This window comes from Poecilia mexicana, unplaced genomic scaffold (genome assembly GCF_051168715.1).
Source record: "Poecilia mexicana isolate PSO_F unplaced genomic scaffold, ASM5116871v1 scaffold_22, whole genome shotgun sequence".
In the NCBI taxonomy this organism is placed as follows: domain Eukaryota; kingdom Metazoa; phylum Chordata; class Actinopteri; order Cyprinodontiformes; family Poeciliidae; genus Poecilia; species Poecilia mexicana.
The window spans coordinates 3,510,158-3,527,334 of NW_028263391.1; the positions used below are offsets into that span (position 1 = coordinate 3,510,158).

At 38.6% G+C, this 17,177-nt stretch overlaps 1 protein-coding gene across 1 annotated transcript; it reads left to right on the top strand.

Annotated features, from left to right (window-relative positions):
• The first annotated feature begins 5,243 nt into the window (after positions 1–5,243).
• LOC106906872 (phospholipase A and acyltransferase 3-like) lies at positions 5,244–7,789 on the top strand. Its single transcript, XM_014972334.2, has 4 exons — positions 5,244–5,349; positions 5,906–6,014; positions 6,613–6,881; positions 7,422–7,789. The coding sequence occupies exons 1-4, from the start codon at positions 5,335–5,337 to the stop codon at positions 7,527–7,529; spliced, it is 501 nt and encodes a 166-aa protein (XP_014827820.2). The 5' UTR covers positions 5,244–5,334; the 3' UTR covers positions 7,530–7,789.
• Positions 7,790–17,177: the final 9,388 nt, after the last annotated feature.

Consider the following 17,177-nt stretch of genomic DNA (forward strand, 5'->3'; position numbering starts at 1 on the left):
GTTTAGGTCAGAGATAGGGTTAGGTATAACCTAGAGGTGGTTAGATTTAGGGAGAAGGCCAGGGTAAGACTACAGAAATTAATGAAACTCAGTGCCAGTCCACACAAGTATAGTGAGACAAAAATGTGTGTATGTGTGGTAGTGTTTATTCCCTGCTGAATAAATGTACTTAATTAAAAAAAAAATTATAGGTTAAATTTTTCAAAATTTTACAGTCTGATGTTTCATCGTGTCATTGCCAGAACATGTAACCTTATTTTTTTTATTGGTGAAGCAAAGCACTGACACCGACATTAATGATTTTTTTCTTTTGTCTTATTATTTCAGAACGGCCAGTTTTCATTACCCTTTGAACCAAATCTTTCATTAACACAGCAGACGGTCTGATCGCACAAAGAGTAAGAAAACAAAATGTGGAGTCCGGCCTGCAGAGGGAGGTCAGAGCTGCTGTCAGGGTCAGTAAGTCCCTGGAGATGTTGGCTGCGGTGCGTTCTGTACTCTGCTGGCTTATTGGCTGAGAGCAGGAAGTTTGCGAGGAGGAACAAGAGCTCCTTTTAAAAAAATCAATCAGCATCTCACGCTGCTGAGCAGCTCTGTGTTTTTTTCTGGCTCGAGGTGCAAAATATTCATTGACATGTCATCTAATCTTCAGAAATGACAGCTCCACAGTGGCTGTCATCTTTTCTTTTTTGTTTTTTCTATTCTTCTTCCCACTGTGAACAGAAACATTTTTTGGCAGCGAACAGATTTCAGAGAAATGAAGGAAGTCGACTTCTAGTTGTCAGTGACCCACTTAGCATCATGAGGGGAACTTGCTCAACTGTATTTGTCTCCTCCAAAAGAATGTTTAAGAATTATCTTAGTCATCCCAAGTTGAAAATTCACAAGCTGATTTATTTATTTTTTCTCAACATCTTTTGCCATCTGCTCCGTTTCTACACTGTATTCAAACAGCAGATCGCTCAGAGTGCATGCTGGCAGAAAACACATCGTCAAGCCCAGCAGATGGGAAATAATTTGCAATGTTTTGCATTATTCTACAGCTATCCCTACTTTCTGCCATAAATCAGCGTACACAGACAGGCAAACACTTCCTTAGGATTTGTTGCAGCTCCTGAAGTGACTGAGGAACTCCTTAATCCGTGTTTTGACTTACGGTTAAAAACCATCTGGGCTGGCAGGATAAAAGTGAAACTTTTTGAAGGTGTACCGCAAAGCCAGCAAAGAATTTTGGAAAAATAGCAAAAAATCAAACATGGAGGTTATAGGATGATGGTTTAACTCTTATTTGGTGTTTCAGGATTTGAAAGGCATGAAGTCTACTCTAACAGAAAATTTTCGAGGCAAAGCTCCTCCTCTGATCAAAGTTTCCAAGCTTCCGCCTCACAGAGCAGCCCTCCCCCACTCAGTTCCTTCAGACTAGTCAGCACCAATTAGCAAACACCTGGTGGAACTGCACATCTGTTGAGCTCATTGTAGGAGCTACTTCTCAGCACAATGCTGGTAAAAATGTTGTTAAAAGGTTAATAGAGGAGCCATGTTGTGATCACTTCCTGAAAGACAAGTTTCAGAAAGAGCCCGAAACTCGGCTCTTTCGAGTTTAGAGGCTTTAAGAAGCCTCTATGGGCCTCTATTGCGTCTTAAAGCAATAGAGGCCCAACTTCAAGGAGTTAAATTACAAAGTCAACTTTCTATTAAGTCTCATTTGATATATGAATCATTTTTCCAACAACTGAAGGTAACATAGTTACTTGACTGTGCTGTGAAATGGCACTATATGCTTGGAAAATACATATAGTGCCCCTTTATCATCCTATTTTTAAAAATGAGCTTGAACTTCTGTTCCACATGTTTGAAAACCTTCACTGTGATGTAAAAGATTTGCTGACATAAATTGTAAATGCTTGATGGTAATCATCAAAAGTGGCTTAAAGAGTTATTAGGTGTAGGGGGCAGTTACCTTTTCACATAGTTGATTTGCTTCACTTTCTTCACCTTGTCAACATTTATTCTCATGGCTGGTTAACAGCATCACCTGCTGGATGCACACACAAACAGTGACTGTGGGTGTTCTCACATGGACAAGCTCAAGGTTCTTGGTTTGCACTGCAAATGATCACAAAATGTAGCTTTTTAAAAATTTATTATGAGGATTTTGATGTAAGATTAAAAATTCTCCTGATGTAACTTCCCGATAAGTAAGTGTGTTTTCTGAGAAGAAAAGCGAGCTGGTCCCACATCACTCTTCCTGACTGGAACAGTCACACTAACAGGCAGACCGTTCACCTGGGGACCAGCAGCAAGCCGAGCTGATAAATCCTGATGACTGATACAGGACTGAATGCTGGTTGAAATCTGTCCCACTGCACCGAGAAGCCAGTTTGTTAAATAAAAAGTGACTTTTGTACGCACTTTTGCTGCCTTGGCAGTTTTTGTGTAAAGCAGCTCTTTTGTGTTCAAGGCCTGGGTTGACTTCAGATTCAACTCCATCAAAGAGCAGAGAGTTCTTCAATGAATGTTACAGCAAAAAGATGGAAAAATAAGGCAAGAGAATGTCAAATACGACCATTTTAACACAAATTTAGGGCAATAATTTCACTGACAAATAAAGTAATCCTAATATATATATATGTTCTGTCCCCATCTTTTTTGTGGTAATTAAAACCAATAACAGCTGAGAACAAGCAAAAAAAAAAAAAAAGAAAAAAATTTCGGGCCCCAAAAATAAAGAATTTTAGAAATTGAAGGTCTGCTTTTTATGTTTTGTGATAACACTAATCATACCAGACCCTTTATGTTTTGGACGGCATTTTCTTTTATATATCCATTGTCAACAACAAAAAAATTGTGTATTTCAGATAGTTTAATAAAATCTTGCATTTTTAGTTTATTGCTGAGCAGATCAAAATGAAAAAAAGATATAATCCATTCAGTCCAACATGCACTGAAAGAAAAATTTTAGATGAGTCTCAAAAATGTTTTTCTGGTGAAATTATGTAATTTGTGACATTTCTTGAATCATTCACTTCCTTTTTTTGTCATTAAAATCAAACAACTTTATGACTGTTCACCTGACTTCCAGCACTGCGGGTAGCTGGGTGAACATCACTTACACAGCAGTAGAGACATTCATGTCAAAATTCAAAAGCTCACATCGTCCCAACCAAGTGAGTGCCAACCAAGTTTCTGTGCCTCCACATTTCACCCAGAAACAACTGGAGTTTGTTGGAATTTTACGTGATATGACATCACAAAACTCATGCAGTTGCCTTACAATAACACAGAGATGCTAGGAAAATATTGCCAAGTGTAACGCTGACATTCGTAACAACGGGATGAAGAACAAGAAGACAAAAGCCGGCGAGACGGGGAGCTCCACAGCTGCTGCTGCAGAAAGGCAGCCATGACAGACGTAAAGGGAGATGAAAGTCTGGATTCTTGTCTCCTCTCTGGCTTCTGTCTGCTGTCAGCGAGGTGAAGAGAGCTGCTACAGAGTACAAGAGTGAACAAGAAATCCTGAAGAAGAAGAAGAAGAAGAAGAAAAAAAGAGGAAGAAAAACGATTGTTGGCAGAGGTGCAGGATATACTGTAGTACAGCTGTATTTAATAAAAAGCACAGCCGTGTTGATGTGAGCGCAGGGAATTTCTCCAAACATCCTGCAGAGCTGAAACGGTCAGCGAGCTCCCTGTGATGCTCCGACTGAGGATTTCCTCTTTTAAGCACTTAATGGGGACCTGGGGAGAAATCAAATTAACAGGTATGTCAACTTAGAAACTTTCCTGAGCGTGAGGGGGGAAAAAAACAAAAAAAACACAGTTTGTTTCATATTTACAGGCATGTTTTCAGCTAATATTTTCTGCTGAATGTTTAAAACATTCCCCCTCCCAAAAGGGAGAAGATAAACTTCAAAGCAAACACACAAGTTCTTATTCGCACATAATTCTCTACAATAAGCAGAAAGCACATTTCTATATTCCAAAGCAGTATTAACATTAGTGCAAAAGTAAAGCACAAAAAATATCTTGAGGTAAAATATAATAAAAAAGAACGGCTGCACTTCAGCTAAGAGTGGCATTGTTTCTGTTTTTGTTCTTTAGTGCTCAATAGAATCACATATTCTTTATCATAATAAAAGCAATAGAACAATCTAAACTACCTCTGTTTACCGCATCCATTGGTGGACAGCATCAGAGTTCATTAATCTAAGCAGCGCTATGTTCATGGGAGGAAGGAAAAAATAGGCAGTTAAAAAAGGGCCGCTTAGATGAGATGTTTTTAATTTAAAGGTATTGCATTAGTATCACATTCATAGACTTGATGACACGTCGAGATTTGCTAAGCAGGAAAGATGAAACTTATTATCAATGTCGTGACATTTTTTCAGATAACCCACATTTATTCTCAAGAGATTCTCATTTCTCTAATCTCGCTGTTTCATTCTAAAAGAGTTGATGTGGTCAGACTCCGAATAAATTTGTTTAAACTACATTAAGATAAACTCCATTAGGTCTTTTTCAAAGTCAGACTATCTCATATTTGGTCGTCATTGACAGAGGAATTTACCCAGAGGGACATTTAATTAACTCCACCGTGCCAACAGTAGGATGAGGTGCAAACACTTGAAATGAGACAAATTTAACTTTTGTGTAACTTTTCAGCAACAAGCACCTTGTTTTAAGTCAGTAATTCCTTAATATTGATGAAAACATAATAGTTCCACTGGGAGATTATTTCACTTACAATAAGACATTTTTACATATGAAATAACCTGCCAGTGGGATTATTACAGAAATATTGATTTAAAACAAGCTCTTAAATCTGACTGAAAAATTACATTTAAATTAATTTTGTCTTATTTCAAGCATAAAAAGATATCTGCACTTGAAGACAGACTAAAAACACTTGGTAAGATTGTGTGTTTTTGCAGTGTAATGCAGGCTCTTGGCTGCTTCACTGATCACCTGCTTTGACCTTTTCATATCTGACTGATGTGTTCCTCAGTTTCCATTTTGTTTGTTTGACATAAAACTACTGAAGTTAGCAGCTTTATGTGGGATATGAATACAGAAGCATCTCTACTAACATTTTAATTAAAATGCTCCAAAGAAAATTATTAACAACTTTTTTGGTTGCAAACAAAAGTCAACAGTGCAAACTAAATTACTAGGTCAACATGGGCATGGTGTCGTTAATAATTCACAGCATGGGGGTGTGTACTGAGTCTACACTGTGTTCAGCATGCTTACATAATCTGTGTCTGCTGTAAGTGTTTTCAAGTTGGAGAGAACATTTAGTGTAAGTTTCATTTTCTCTGAAGTGGTCCGGGTGAAGACATGGCTCCCGTTCTGGTGAGTCCCACCGTTCTGTCTCATTGTTTACCTTTCTGATCTATTTCTAAAAGCTTTTAGCTGCCTATCTTCTTACATAAAACTCACTTAACCCTTAATGTTTTGCTGGACAGCTAACCAATAGATAACTACTTACAATCACAGATATGCTTTATCCATCCATTTTCTTACAGCCTAGTGGGGTCAGGAGGCTGCTGGTGCCTGCCAGTGAGAGGCAGGGAACACTCTGGACAGGTCACCAGCCTGTTGCAGTGCATCACAGAAACAAATGACCTCACACACCTAAGGAGAATTTAGAGAGATCAATTAACCTGACAGTCATATTTTTGGACTGTGGGAGGAAGCCAGAAACATGAAAACCTGCTCATGCATAGGGAGAACATGCAAACTCCATGCAGAAAGACCCCAGGCTGGGAATTGAACCCAGAACCTTCTTGCTGCAAAGCAGCAGTGCTACCAACTGTGCCACTGTGCAGCCCAGATTTGCTTTATGTCTGTGTGTAACTCTTCACTTTTTCCCTAAAACTATTTCATTTTTTCCCCCATTCTGTTAAAGTTTGACATAGATGCGAAGCCGGGGGACCTGATAGAAATCTTTGGTGGGGTGTATCATCACTGGGCTGTTTTCATCGGAGGAAATGAAGTCATTCATTTGATTCCTTCAAGTAAGTGAAGGTTTTGTGTAAAAGTATCACAACATGCTAACTTACTCTCATCATTTGAGAGATTTTGTACAGATAAAATCTTTAACTTTAATTGTCTCTCTCTGTATTTTATCAGTTATTTCCTACATTTTCTGGTTGGAGTTTTAGCTGTAAACCAGTTTGTCTGACGGTAAAGAGCTGCTGTGTGTGGAGTTCCTCACGGCTCCGTGCTGGGACTTATTTTGTGTTTAGAATATATCACTTAATTCAGCAGTTGAGTGATATTTCATATCATATATTTGCTGATGATATTCAGCTTTGCTGCTCATTTGAGCCTCTTGAAGTTCATAAACTGTCTATTAGAAATTTAGCTGTTAATTAATTAAATTTTTTTATTATTTAAAACAAAAGCACTGTGACTGATAATAATTTGAGGCTGATGCGTTAAAAGATTATTTTCTTATTTGTTAAACCCAAATGGAAGAATTCACTAAGTCGTACCTTCCGGTATTGCTGTGTACTTTGTTGGTTCAATCCTTTTTGGGAACGATTTTGCGACATCTGTCTGTGTTAAAATACGTTACATAAAGAAGCCGTTCCTCGTTCATGTCCCATAAAGCGCACAGAGGAGGAGATCTGCTCGAGGTGCTCGCCTTCCTTGGGAGCAGCGATGCTACGGTGAGGCGTCAGAGGATCTGGGAAGTGGTTGGGTCCAACCGTTTCCAAGTCAACAACCTCCTGGACGACAAGTACCAGCCTCTTGACCCCAGCACCATCGTCAGCAACGCTGTGAAGATGGTGGGTCAGGAGCGTCCGTACAACGTCGCCACTCATAACAGCGAACACTTTGTCACCGAGCTTCGATACGGCAAACCGGAATCACGACAGGCGAGCAAATGTTTATGAAATCTCCTCAATAAAGCTTTGATATCTGCTTTAGAACAAGCTGCAAGCAAAAGTTTTTGGTGATGATTCAATGATTCAGTCTGAGGTTAATCTACATTTTCTTAGTATTTGGTTAAATTGCCTGTTAACTGTGTGTTCTATGTATTTTTGTGTTTTTATGATGTAAAGCACTTTGAAAGGCCTTGTTGCTGAAAGGTTCTTTACAAATAAAATTTGAGTCAAGGCAACTCCAAACTTTGTTGCCATTAAGTCACATTTTAACTAGTTTGTATATTTTGGGTGATTAACCAGTTGGAAGACAAATTTGTGCTTCAACATTTCCACATAATGTTCTTTACCCATGATGCCATCTGCTTTTAAAAAGCACCAGAAACCCAGCAATATTCCAAGTGGAAGGCAGCTGACCTCCTCTTGTCTCAGAGCCTCCTGCGGCTCTGAACTCGTAGCTTGTTTGAAGTTCAAGTGTCTGATAAAACGCTTGCTGTGGTTCAGTAACAGTAACGTGTGGCTCATTGTTTGCAGGTTCAAACCGCGGCTGTGATCGGAGGTGTTGCCGCTGCCGGCGTGGCGGTTGCAGTCGTAGGAGCCGCTTTGTTTTCTGCCTTCCGCAAAAATAAAGACAAAGAATGATTATGACCGAATCTTCAAAACTCTTCAATATACCGAAAACTGTACGAAAGCATGAAAAAAGGTTTATTTTTGTAATTTAGGGTTTTTTTTCTTTGTATATTTGCAAATATTAAATAGATTTTCTCGAATGGAAATGGAAATTTATTATTTTGTATTAATTTATGATGTTTCATTAAAAATAAAAGGGAATCCTGTAGCTTTTAACTGAATTAGTGATGCTAATGTTTTTGTTGTGAATAAATACATATAACTGATTAAAATTAGACCACAGAAATGATTTGTTATTGCACGTTTACGTTTGTATTGAGTCCTCGGGAATTTACTCCCAAATCTCAGATTCCAGATATTTTAAGTCGTGATCTTTGGGTGTTACAGTTTTCAGTTTCATTCATGTTTCTCATGTTCTTATCATTTACACTCAGGTCAATCACTGGAGTTCATATTTTCTTAATTTCTGTTCTTTGTTCTCATTGGCTTGATTGGTGCAAAAGCAAAATACAATATAGAACCAAAAAGAAAGTTTATAATTCAGGCCAAAGTAAGACAGAGAGGTACATTTACATTTTTTTTCCTCCCAATAATTTCAATTTGAACTTAATTTACACTTTAAAAAACTGACCAGCTATGTCCAACGACGACATTAAATTGAGGTGATTGTTGTTGACATTACTAACAAAAAAATTGCAATTTTATCAGTTAACATCAACTCTCCACATCTTTTTAAACAAACTTTTAAATTCTTATTTTGCAAATTATTGTCTTTCAAGATACTGATGTCGTTTTGATTTGATTCCCCTCAAAATCTTCAACTAATATTTGTCTTGAAATCATCTGACACCAAAAGTCCCGAGTATGCAACAGGTCATGAGGTCATGTACCCACTTTAAAGGTCATCACGACATGACCCCTAACAACAAACATCACGGCGGGTCAAAGTGTAAACGGTTTGGCTGTGAGTTACCTTCATTAAACTAAAGTCTTTTTTTAAAATGCAGAGTTTGCAACGTTGCATTTGGGATCAAGAATAATTGACGAGAAAAAATATTCCCAGTTGACATTATGTGATTTGTGGAATTATTGAATATTTTTCATAAAATCTGATAAAAAACAGTTTTACAGTGTATGGAGGCCTCAGGGCTCACCAAGCACAAACTCAGGAACAACTTCTATGTTCAATAAAAGTGAGGATACACAACCAGATGACTTACTGGACACAAAATGATCAAGCACCTGCTTTATTGTTTTAATCAAAGTAGCGGAGAAACCTGAAGCATTTTATTCGGCAGGTTTTTATTCCCTCCTCCTCCTCAGCCTGCTCCACGGCTGCTGCTGAATTCAATCATTTGACAAAAACCTTTATTTCACCCCGCCGCGAAACACAATTTGTCCCCCTGTTGGAGTCGATTACGGTGGCGGTGAGGGATTTTTTTAGGCAATAACAGTAAAAGTGAATTAAGTCGTACCATCAGAAGAGTGTGGGTAGATTATCCTCTCAGCTTTATCATTATTATTAGATTATAAAACTTTGGCAGAATGACTCACAGCAAAGCGAACAGCCATGGAACAGGAGGGGAAAATGCTCTGGAAGAGGAAGTGAAGTTTTACTAAAGTAACGTTCCACAGCAGCGTTCCCCATGGACGTGATCGCTCTGAACAAGACGACCAATAATTAGACGCAGCATCCAGAATCAAACATCCAATGTAAACAGGAATTCTGAGTTTGTAAAAATCTAATACAGTCAGCAGAAAGGAGTTTGAAAATTGTTCCCTGGTGTTTATTATGCAGGTTTTTTGGGGGTTTTTTTGGCCAGTGGCTCCTTATCACAACAGAGCAAATCTGTAATCTGTTCATCTAATGTCTGATATCTGATGCTGGCATCTGCTGCGTTCGGAAAGAAAAATGATGTTTTATAGCAAAAATATTCACAAGCACTTTATTAGATTTAAGCCACATTTGAGACTAAGGGAGATTTATAGTATGAGGCAGCAGCGTACCGAGTGTAGATGTTAAGTTATGCAGCAGGTGAGCATCGATACTAATGATCAACAGATGGCAAACTGAAGACCTGATGATAATCGATAACAACAGTGAATTACAACTGAATTAGGGCTACATAGATAAAAGGTTAAAGGTGAAAATGGATAGACAGCCTATTTTTTGGCCTTCAAATGAAAAGTATTTGCCTTCTGTCCCGAGTGTTTTGTTGTTGTTTTTTTTGCATGTAGCTGAAAAATTGTCTAAATTGTCCCTCGGTCAGGAAAAGTGAGGTGAAAAAAAGAGAAACAGCGATTGTGTTCCCCAACACAGAAATGTTCAAATTTTTATTTTATTTAGTTAGGAAATGTATTCATTTCATTAAAACCAAAGCAGTTTCATATAATAGAAAACATGTCCAAGTCAATAAAATGAAAAGCAACAGAAAGAAGAAAAAATCTCACATCATCTGCCCCTTTTGTTCCAAAAACATATTTTAAAAAATTATGATTTACAAAAAAGCAAAACTAGAAAAAAACCCAACAAAAATCTGTATGGATTCACATTATTCTATTTCATATTTCTTGTTGTAGAAATGACCCATCAGTTTTCAAAGTGAGTCATTTAGTGACGTTTCATTGTAGTGAGAAACACAACTGACGGCTGGACCAACAAGAGCCGTCTGTGAGAATCGACCAGGGAGCAACGAGGGCGGCTGGTGGCCAAAACAAGCAGGTACTTTAGTGGCCTGTGTCAGTCAAGAATATATAGGTTTCCCATTCAGCAGCGTGTCACCGCTTTCTTTTAGTGGTTCAAGTCTTCCAAAAGCCAGACAGAGGAGAGGTGGCGCCAGGTCCAAAGTTCCTCCAGTCGACACAAAGATCGCATTGACTGTTGTCTTTGCACCTGCTCAAGTTCGGGAGGAGATGGCACAGGCTCTTCCTGTGCATCAGACAACAGGCCACCACCTCCCTGCAAACTGTTTAATGACTCTCTGTCACTTTTTTTTTTATTGAAAAAGCAAACTGGCAGATAGGTCAACAAACGAGGGCCGGTGGAAATGTCTCTGTCGTGTGAGGAGGTTTTTGTGAGGGAGGCGGCTTGGCGAGAGGAGAAGACGGGGAAAGTGTTTCCGGCATAAAGACGAGCCGGGCGGACGAGGTCGGGCGATGGAAGACGGAGGACAGGACCGCCATAAACGTGACGGGGGTCAGGGTGCGCAAATACACACACACACGCACACGCACACACACACACACACACACACACACACACGCACCTTCTCTGATCTCCCAGTGAGAAAAACTCTTCCTGCAACACAAACTCTCAGTCTCTGGCTGCAGACCAGGATGGATTAGAATAACAAAAGCCTGGGTTAATGCCGTTTGTGCCTTTAAGGACACAAAGTCATTACTTAAAAAAAAACCCAAACAAACTAAAAAAGCCATTAGACCTTCAAGTCGACTCCCCCTGTTTTTTGTTTTTTTTTTCATCTGATTGCTTGCGGTGAATTTTAAACACAGCCCCGTTAGCTATGTGGTCTGATTCCAGTTCCATTTCTGCTCCATCTGATCAAACCATGTAGATCTGGGTTTTAATGCTATAGCCTCAGTGCTGATTTTTGTGCTTTTTTTTGGTTTTGTTTTCAGATTTTTCACCAAACCTGTTCACTCTTCATTTTGAAGGTTGATGTTGGCAGAAAAGCAGGAGAGACATTTTTCAAATGAAACAGAAAGAAAGCTTTGAAGCCATGGAGAAAGTTGGGATCTTGTGTTAACTTTGGAAAACAGAGACTCAAATATCTGCAGTTCTGCCTTTCAGATGGTTATGCATTCATCTAAAAACTTAGGACACCACATAAATGTTAGCTCCTGGGTTTTGAGTTGTTTTGGTGCTTTGATTTGATTCTAGTTTCACTATTATTCTGTGTCAGTCTCTTTCTTCGATTAGATCAGCCTTGTTTCTATCTTACTTTATTTCAGTTCGTAGTTAGTGACTCTAGTTTGTTTATTTCATGTATCTAGTTATTCCTTGTGCTTTAGTTTAACTACGTTCCTTATATCATTTTAGAAGTATTTAGTAATCCCCTGTCTACTCTCCCTACATTTCCCTTGGATTCATGGTTTTTGTTCTGCTCTGGATCCCTGTGTTCCCTGTGGTTTTTGTAAGTTTTTTTCACCATTTTGTCATGAAAACATTCTCCACCTAAAGCTGCCTCTGCCTATCTGACTCTGGGTCCACTATCATCCACACAACCATGACAATAAAAGCCTAATAAAAGCTAAAGGCTCGACAAATGAGGCAATTTCAGGTGAGGAATAAATTTGGACGCTCCAAAGTTTCTTCCCAGTTAAAATGCCTAAAATCACACACGTCACATCAGTGCACATTTTTGGGCATTTAAACCAACGATATGTCATACAATGTCAACAAAAGAGCTGCGTCAGTCCTGGAGAAAGGTCATAGCAGAAAGGTGTTCATGTTGAGGACATTCACCATCACTGGTTGTATGACATCGCTACGTGGGATGTACAATCAGTAATTCCCAATCTTTGTAGAAAATGCTTTGGGTTTATTGCCAATGTAATGGAAATGGAAGCAGAAAGGAAAGTTGAAAGTTTGAAAGGAAAGAAGGAGGCAAGAGTAGAAAAAAGAAAGAAGCTTAAAGAGAATAAAAGTCAACACTATAAAGTCTGCAGAAAGAGAAAAAAAACTACAAACACTACATGGAAATACAGCTCTGGAAAAAAATGAAGAGCCCACTGCACTGAAAACCTCCTGGTTGTTCCACCAAATATTGATTCCTGAACTCTTCCTGTGTTAAAATGTTAGTATTGTTGTTCCTAGATAAATACAAACTTGTTTTCTTTGCATTATTTGAGGTTTGGAAACACTGCATCTTTTTCATTATTTTCACCATTTCTCATTTTGTGCAAATAAATACTACAATTTTGTTTGAAATTTCCGAGACATGCTGTCAGTAGTTCATAGAATAAAAGAACAATGTTCATTTCACTCAAACATAGACAAGTAAAAAGTAAAATCAGAGAAACTGATCGTTTTAAGTGATCCCTCGATTTTCTCCAGAGCTGTATAATAATAATAATAATTATAATAATAATATCACTGAAAAGTAAACTGCACAAGTTAATACAAGATGTATTTAGTGGAACAACCCAATGTAGAGTGAAAAACATCTGAATCCAAACTCCTGTGTGTTGCATGTAGTTTAAATTATTATTTTTTTCCATTTCATGTTCCTTTCTGCTTTATGTATCTTATATCCAAGAGATCTCCAACTCAAAAAAAAAAAGTTAATTTGTTACATGTAATCGAATTCAGTTTGTCAAATTTAATCCATTTACATTTTCTTTTTAAACACGACAACTTAATATATTTCCTTGGATAAACTTAATGTGATTACTAGTAACAAATTAGATTTTTTAAAAGTTGGATCAACTGTTTTCCTTTTTCGTCTGGACAGGTCACAAGTCCATCACCTCTAAGGTTTTAACATGCCCTTTACATTAAGGACCTGCTTTCAGAGTTGCAATGAGGAAAAAAGCCTGACAATAATCAAACGTGACATGTTTTTAACTGTTATTTGGAATCGTGTTATAGGCTGACAGTACTACTTAGATCACTGGTTCCCAATCTCCTGCAGCAGCTTTCTGTTCCACAGTCCAGGAAAGAGTTGCCTTCCTCCCTCTAACCCAACATGGTTGTGGGTTTAATGACCTCTTCCCAGGAAAGTCTCTATCCGTTTTATTGAAAGAGCTTGTTAAATCCTCAGACACTTGGTGATGAAAGAGCCAATACTGAAAATCCTTTTATGAGCCCTAAAAACCAACACCGTCTTCATTATTTTCCTTTGACTTATTTCTATTCTTATGCATGGGGTCAGGCGGGATAATACAGGGACACAATTTATTGGCAGAATAAAAAAAAATAGTAAGAGTATGGCTCAGAAAGCTGTCAAATTTGATGTGATAAACCTACACAAAGTAGAGAATACTTATGAAGTGACATAAAAATGATACATGGTTTTCAGTTTCCCTAACCGATTCAGATGTGAACAGTTACATTTGTAGTCAAACCCATTAACAGTGTGACTAACTTTTATCTGATGTATTAAGTGACACAGCTGACAAGTGAGAGAGGAAGGTCTGGAGAAGTGTGAGGTTATAATCCTACTATGTAAAATTTATTATAATTTTTTTTAGTTTTACATCATGTTATAAATTTATTTGATAATCAGAGCACACCTAGAGCAATGCCTTGATTCTTTCTTTCATATTTGAGAAATCCTTTAATCTCCTCAGAGATGCAGTTCCCAAACTTCAGAGCTTCCACCTCACAGAGCAACCCCACTCAGCTCCTTCAGACTAGCCAGCAGCAATTAGCAAACAGTCAGTGCATCAGCTGAGCTCATTATAGGAGCTACTTGTCAGTGCAGCACTGGTAAAATCATTGTTAAAGGCTTAACAGAGGAGCCATGTTGTGATGACTTCCTGAAGGCGGAGTTTCAGAAAGAGCAGCAGTTTTTAAAGAGACAGAGGCCCAATTTCAAGGCGCTAAATTACAAAGTTGAATTTCTTCAGTCATATTTGATATATATAGCATTTTTACAACAACTGTAGATAACATAGTTACTCGATTGAGCTATAAAATGTGCCTGGAAAAAACGTTTCAAAGCGGAAAGAGAAACAAAGACGCCGTCTCCGAAAGCGAAGTGTGGTGTGCTCTCGGTCCTGACCTGAGGGCTCCCTGCCTTTCTTGGGAAGGCGACCGAGGAGAGGGCGGCCGGAGGAAATGCCTGAGGCCGGGTCTCTTCTTTTTTTTATGGCAGCGTTATAAACATATAGAGCAATAACATGTCCTGCATGTAACTCTCTCAGCCCACTGAACGGTGGCTTGTGTCTGAAAAGCAGCACTGTGTTATTACCTCCTGCTATGAATGCCTTCTGTGTGTGCGTGTGTGTGTGGGCGCAAGTGTGTGTGTGTGTGTGTGTGTGTGTGTGTGCGTGTGTGGGCGCGAGTGTGTGTGTGCGTGTGTGTGTGTGTTATCTGCCTCCTGATCCTCATACCTGCATGTCTGCTCATGTGTTTGTTCCTCACAGGAGTTAGGCACGTAGGTAACGGTGCATATGTTTATTTTTACATGGCTCCTGCGTAAACGATCCCACTTGGCTGGACACAGGGGCTGATGCACCAGATCACTGACCGATCAGAAACAGGCTGCAGGTAAATGGTGGTGATTGTGCATCTGATGAATAGACATATCTGTGCAAAACAGAAATAAATAGATCTTTACATCTACAGAAATAACCTAACCGCCCCCCCTAACCTCCACCCACCTTCCCACTGATGGTTAAACACTAAAAGCCTGTCAAGGCGGCTTGTTTTATGTAAGTGTGTTTCACTGATTGCCTACAGTGTGAGCATTGTGGGAGAATTCTTTCCTAGGAGCTTGTTTACATGTTTGGGCAGTATGATGTAAATCCCCCATTTCTTGAAACCAAGTAATTTTTTTTTAAGTTTAATCCTGTGGTTCTCCGTTTCATACGATGGAGTGTAAGAGTCACGTTGAGAAAATAAAAAGATGAAATGAAGAGAATAAAGTCATAATATTACGAGAATAAAGTTGCACAGCAATAAAGCCGTAGTATTACGAGAACATATTTGTATTACAAGTATAAAGTCATGACATTACGAGAAGAAACTCATACCATAAAAGTCAAAATAATACACAGTTATTAAAAGAATAAAGTCATGGTACTATGACTTTTATGAATAACTAAAAAATTATTCTTGTAAAATAATTTTTTATTCGTATAACCCTGATTCTCTGTTATACATTGTAATGTTGAAGTCTATAAAAAAAATAAATCTCACCAAGTTTTTATGTGACGAACAGTGTTGCCACGGCTACCTAGGAAATTTAATCTGACTACTGATTACTCACCAACCCTTTAAAAAGTGACTTTGTTACTTTAAAGATTTTAACAACAAAGCTAACAGCGTTTTCTCTTCATACTTCACATTTCCCACATTTCACATTTCAAATTTTGCTTAAAATTGGTTCTCCCCGTTGATTCCCAGTCGTTCCTTTCCTCGGATTCATGTTTTTTTGTTCTTCTCTGGCTCCTTGGGTTCTCTGTGATTTTTTTGTGAGTTTTTTTTATTTTATTTTATCATTTCTCTGTTTTATTAAATCCTCTACACTGCTTTACGTCTCAGCCTGTTGCATTTGGGTCCATTAACAAACACACACGTGTTGGTCTGTCACATAAGACTCCAGTTTGACACTTTGAAGCTGTAATGTGCCAAAACTGGATAAAGTTCAGTCAGATTGTATTATCATTCCAATTCAAAATAAAAAAAGACATACTTTAAAATAAACTGACACTTCCAAATATGACTTTTTACTGTGTGAATAAACTACATATTTGTCTCTCTTGGAATTATTTTTATATGTAGAATATTTTTATGTCACTGATCTGAAGAGTTTCTCCCTATTTAGTCAGGCTTGTGGTAATATATTTCCCTTCAAACACTGGTAAAATTATCTTTTTGTTTAAAGCAAGGTGGCAAAAAATAATATAAGCCAGTGCAGATTCCATTTTTAAAAACATTTTCCAATTAAGAGCAATACATTTTCTTTCATTTTAATTTCAAATCTCACCACCAATAACATATCCAGCATGCTGATCCTGATTCCCACATTTCAGCATTTTTTTTTTTTTTTTGGCCACATTAATGTTGCCAGTATCCTGTTAACGATCCATATTTTCTGCTCCAAGAAAACAGAAGCTTTCTTTTTTTAAAACAAGTCCGTGTTTCAGAGCCAGCGATTCCTCCCTTTTCCACAATTTCGCATTCTCATATAGATATATTTTGGGTTGGGAAGCGGTTCTGGCGATGCACGACGAGCCCATGGATTATTGTCATGGCCAACCCCGATATTATAGAATTACAGTCAGACAGAGCGACTCCTGCTGCTCAGCGGACAATTACCCTGTGGCCTGGATCTCAGTGGGAAAGTTGCATTAGAAGAAAACCTCAGTCGTTTTAGTCTTTTTACTGCAGATAATGTGTCAATATCCACCAAAGTAATCACAGTGGGGCTCAGAGGGGACTGACTCCCCCTTAAAAGGAAATTAACTGCTGACTATCGTAGTCAAAACAGAGACAGTCTCTACAGCAGACTGGGATAACCTTTATCTAATCTAAACTAATCTCCTCAATTTAACATTTGGATCCCTTGAGGTAAACAAAGCAAACAGCCCAATAATTTTCCAGATGCCAAAACGTCCCAGGAGCTCATCAGAGACTGCGGCCATCTGCTGATCTCTTCTTGCCGATATCTCTTTCTCTGCTGTTTCAGCTCCTTATTCTGCAGCGAGCTGCCTCCATCTAGTGGTGAGAATGAGTGATAGCTCACAATCGGAACCGTGGATCTGACACTGTGAAGCTGGGCACAGAGGAACTGGCATCTCCAGGTGGCAGCATGACTCCATCAGCGATTCCTCTGGGCCAGGGGTGCCCAAGTCCAGTCCTCGAGAGCTACCATCCTGCAAGTTTTAGAAGTATCCTTACTCCAACAGACTGGGATCAGCTCTACAGAGGCCTGATAATGAGCCATTCATTTGATTCAGGTGTGTTGAAGCAGG

What these genes read in the sequence shown, in the direction of transcription:
- LOC106906872 (XM_014972334.2), top strand. An exon ending in CATTCATTTGATTCCTTCAA is followed by an intron (nt 6,015 to 6,612) that starts GTAAGTGAAGGT and finishes TGTCCCATAAAG; the next exon opens with CGCACAGAGGAGGAGATCTG. An exon ending in GCAAACCGGAATCACGACAG is followed by an intron (nt 6,882 to 7,421) that starts GCGAGCAAATGT and finishes CATTGTTTGCAG; the next exon opens with GTTCAAACCGCGGCTGTGAT.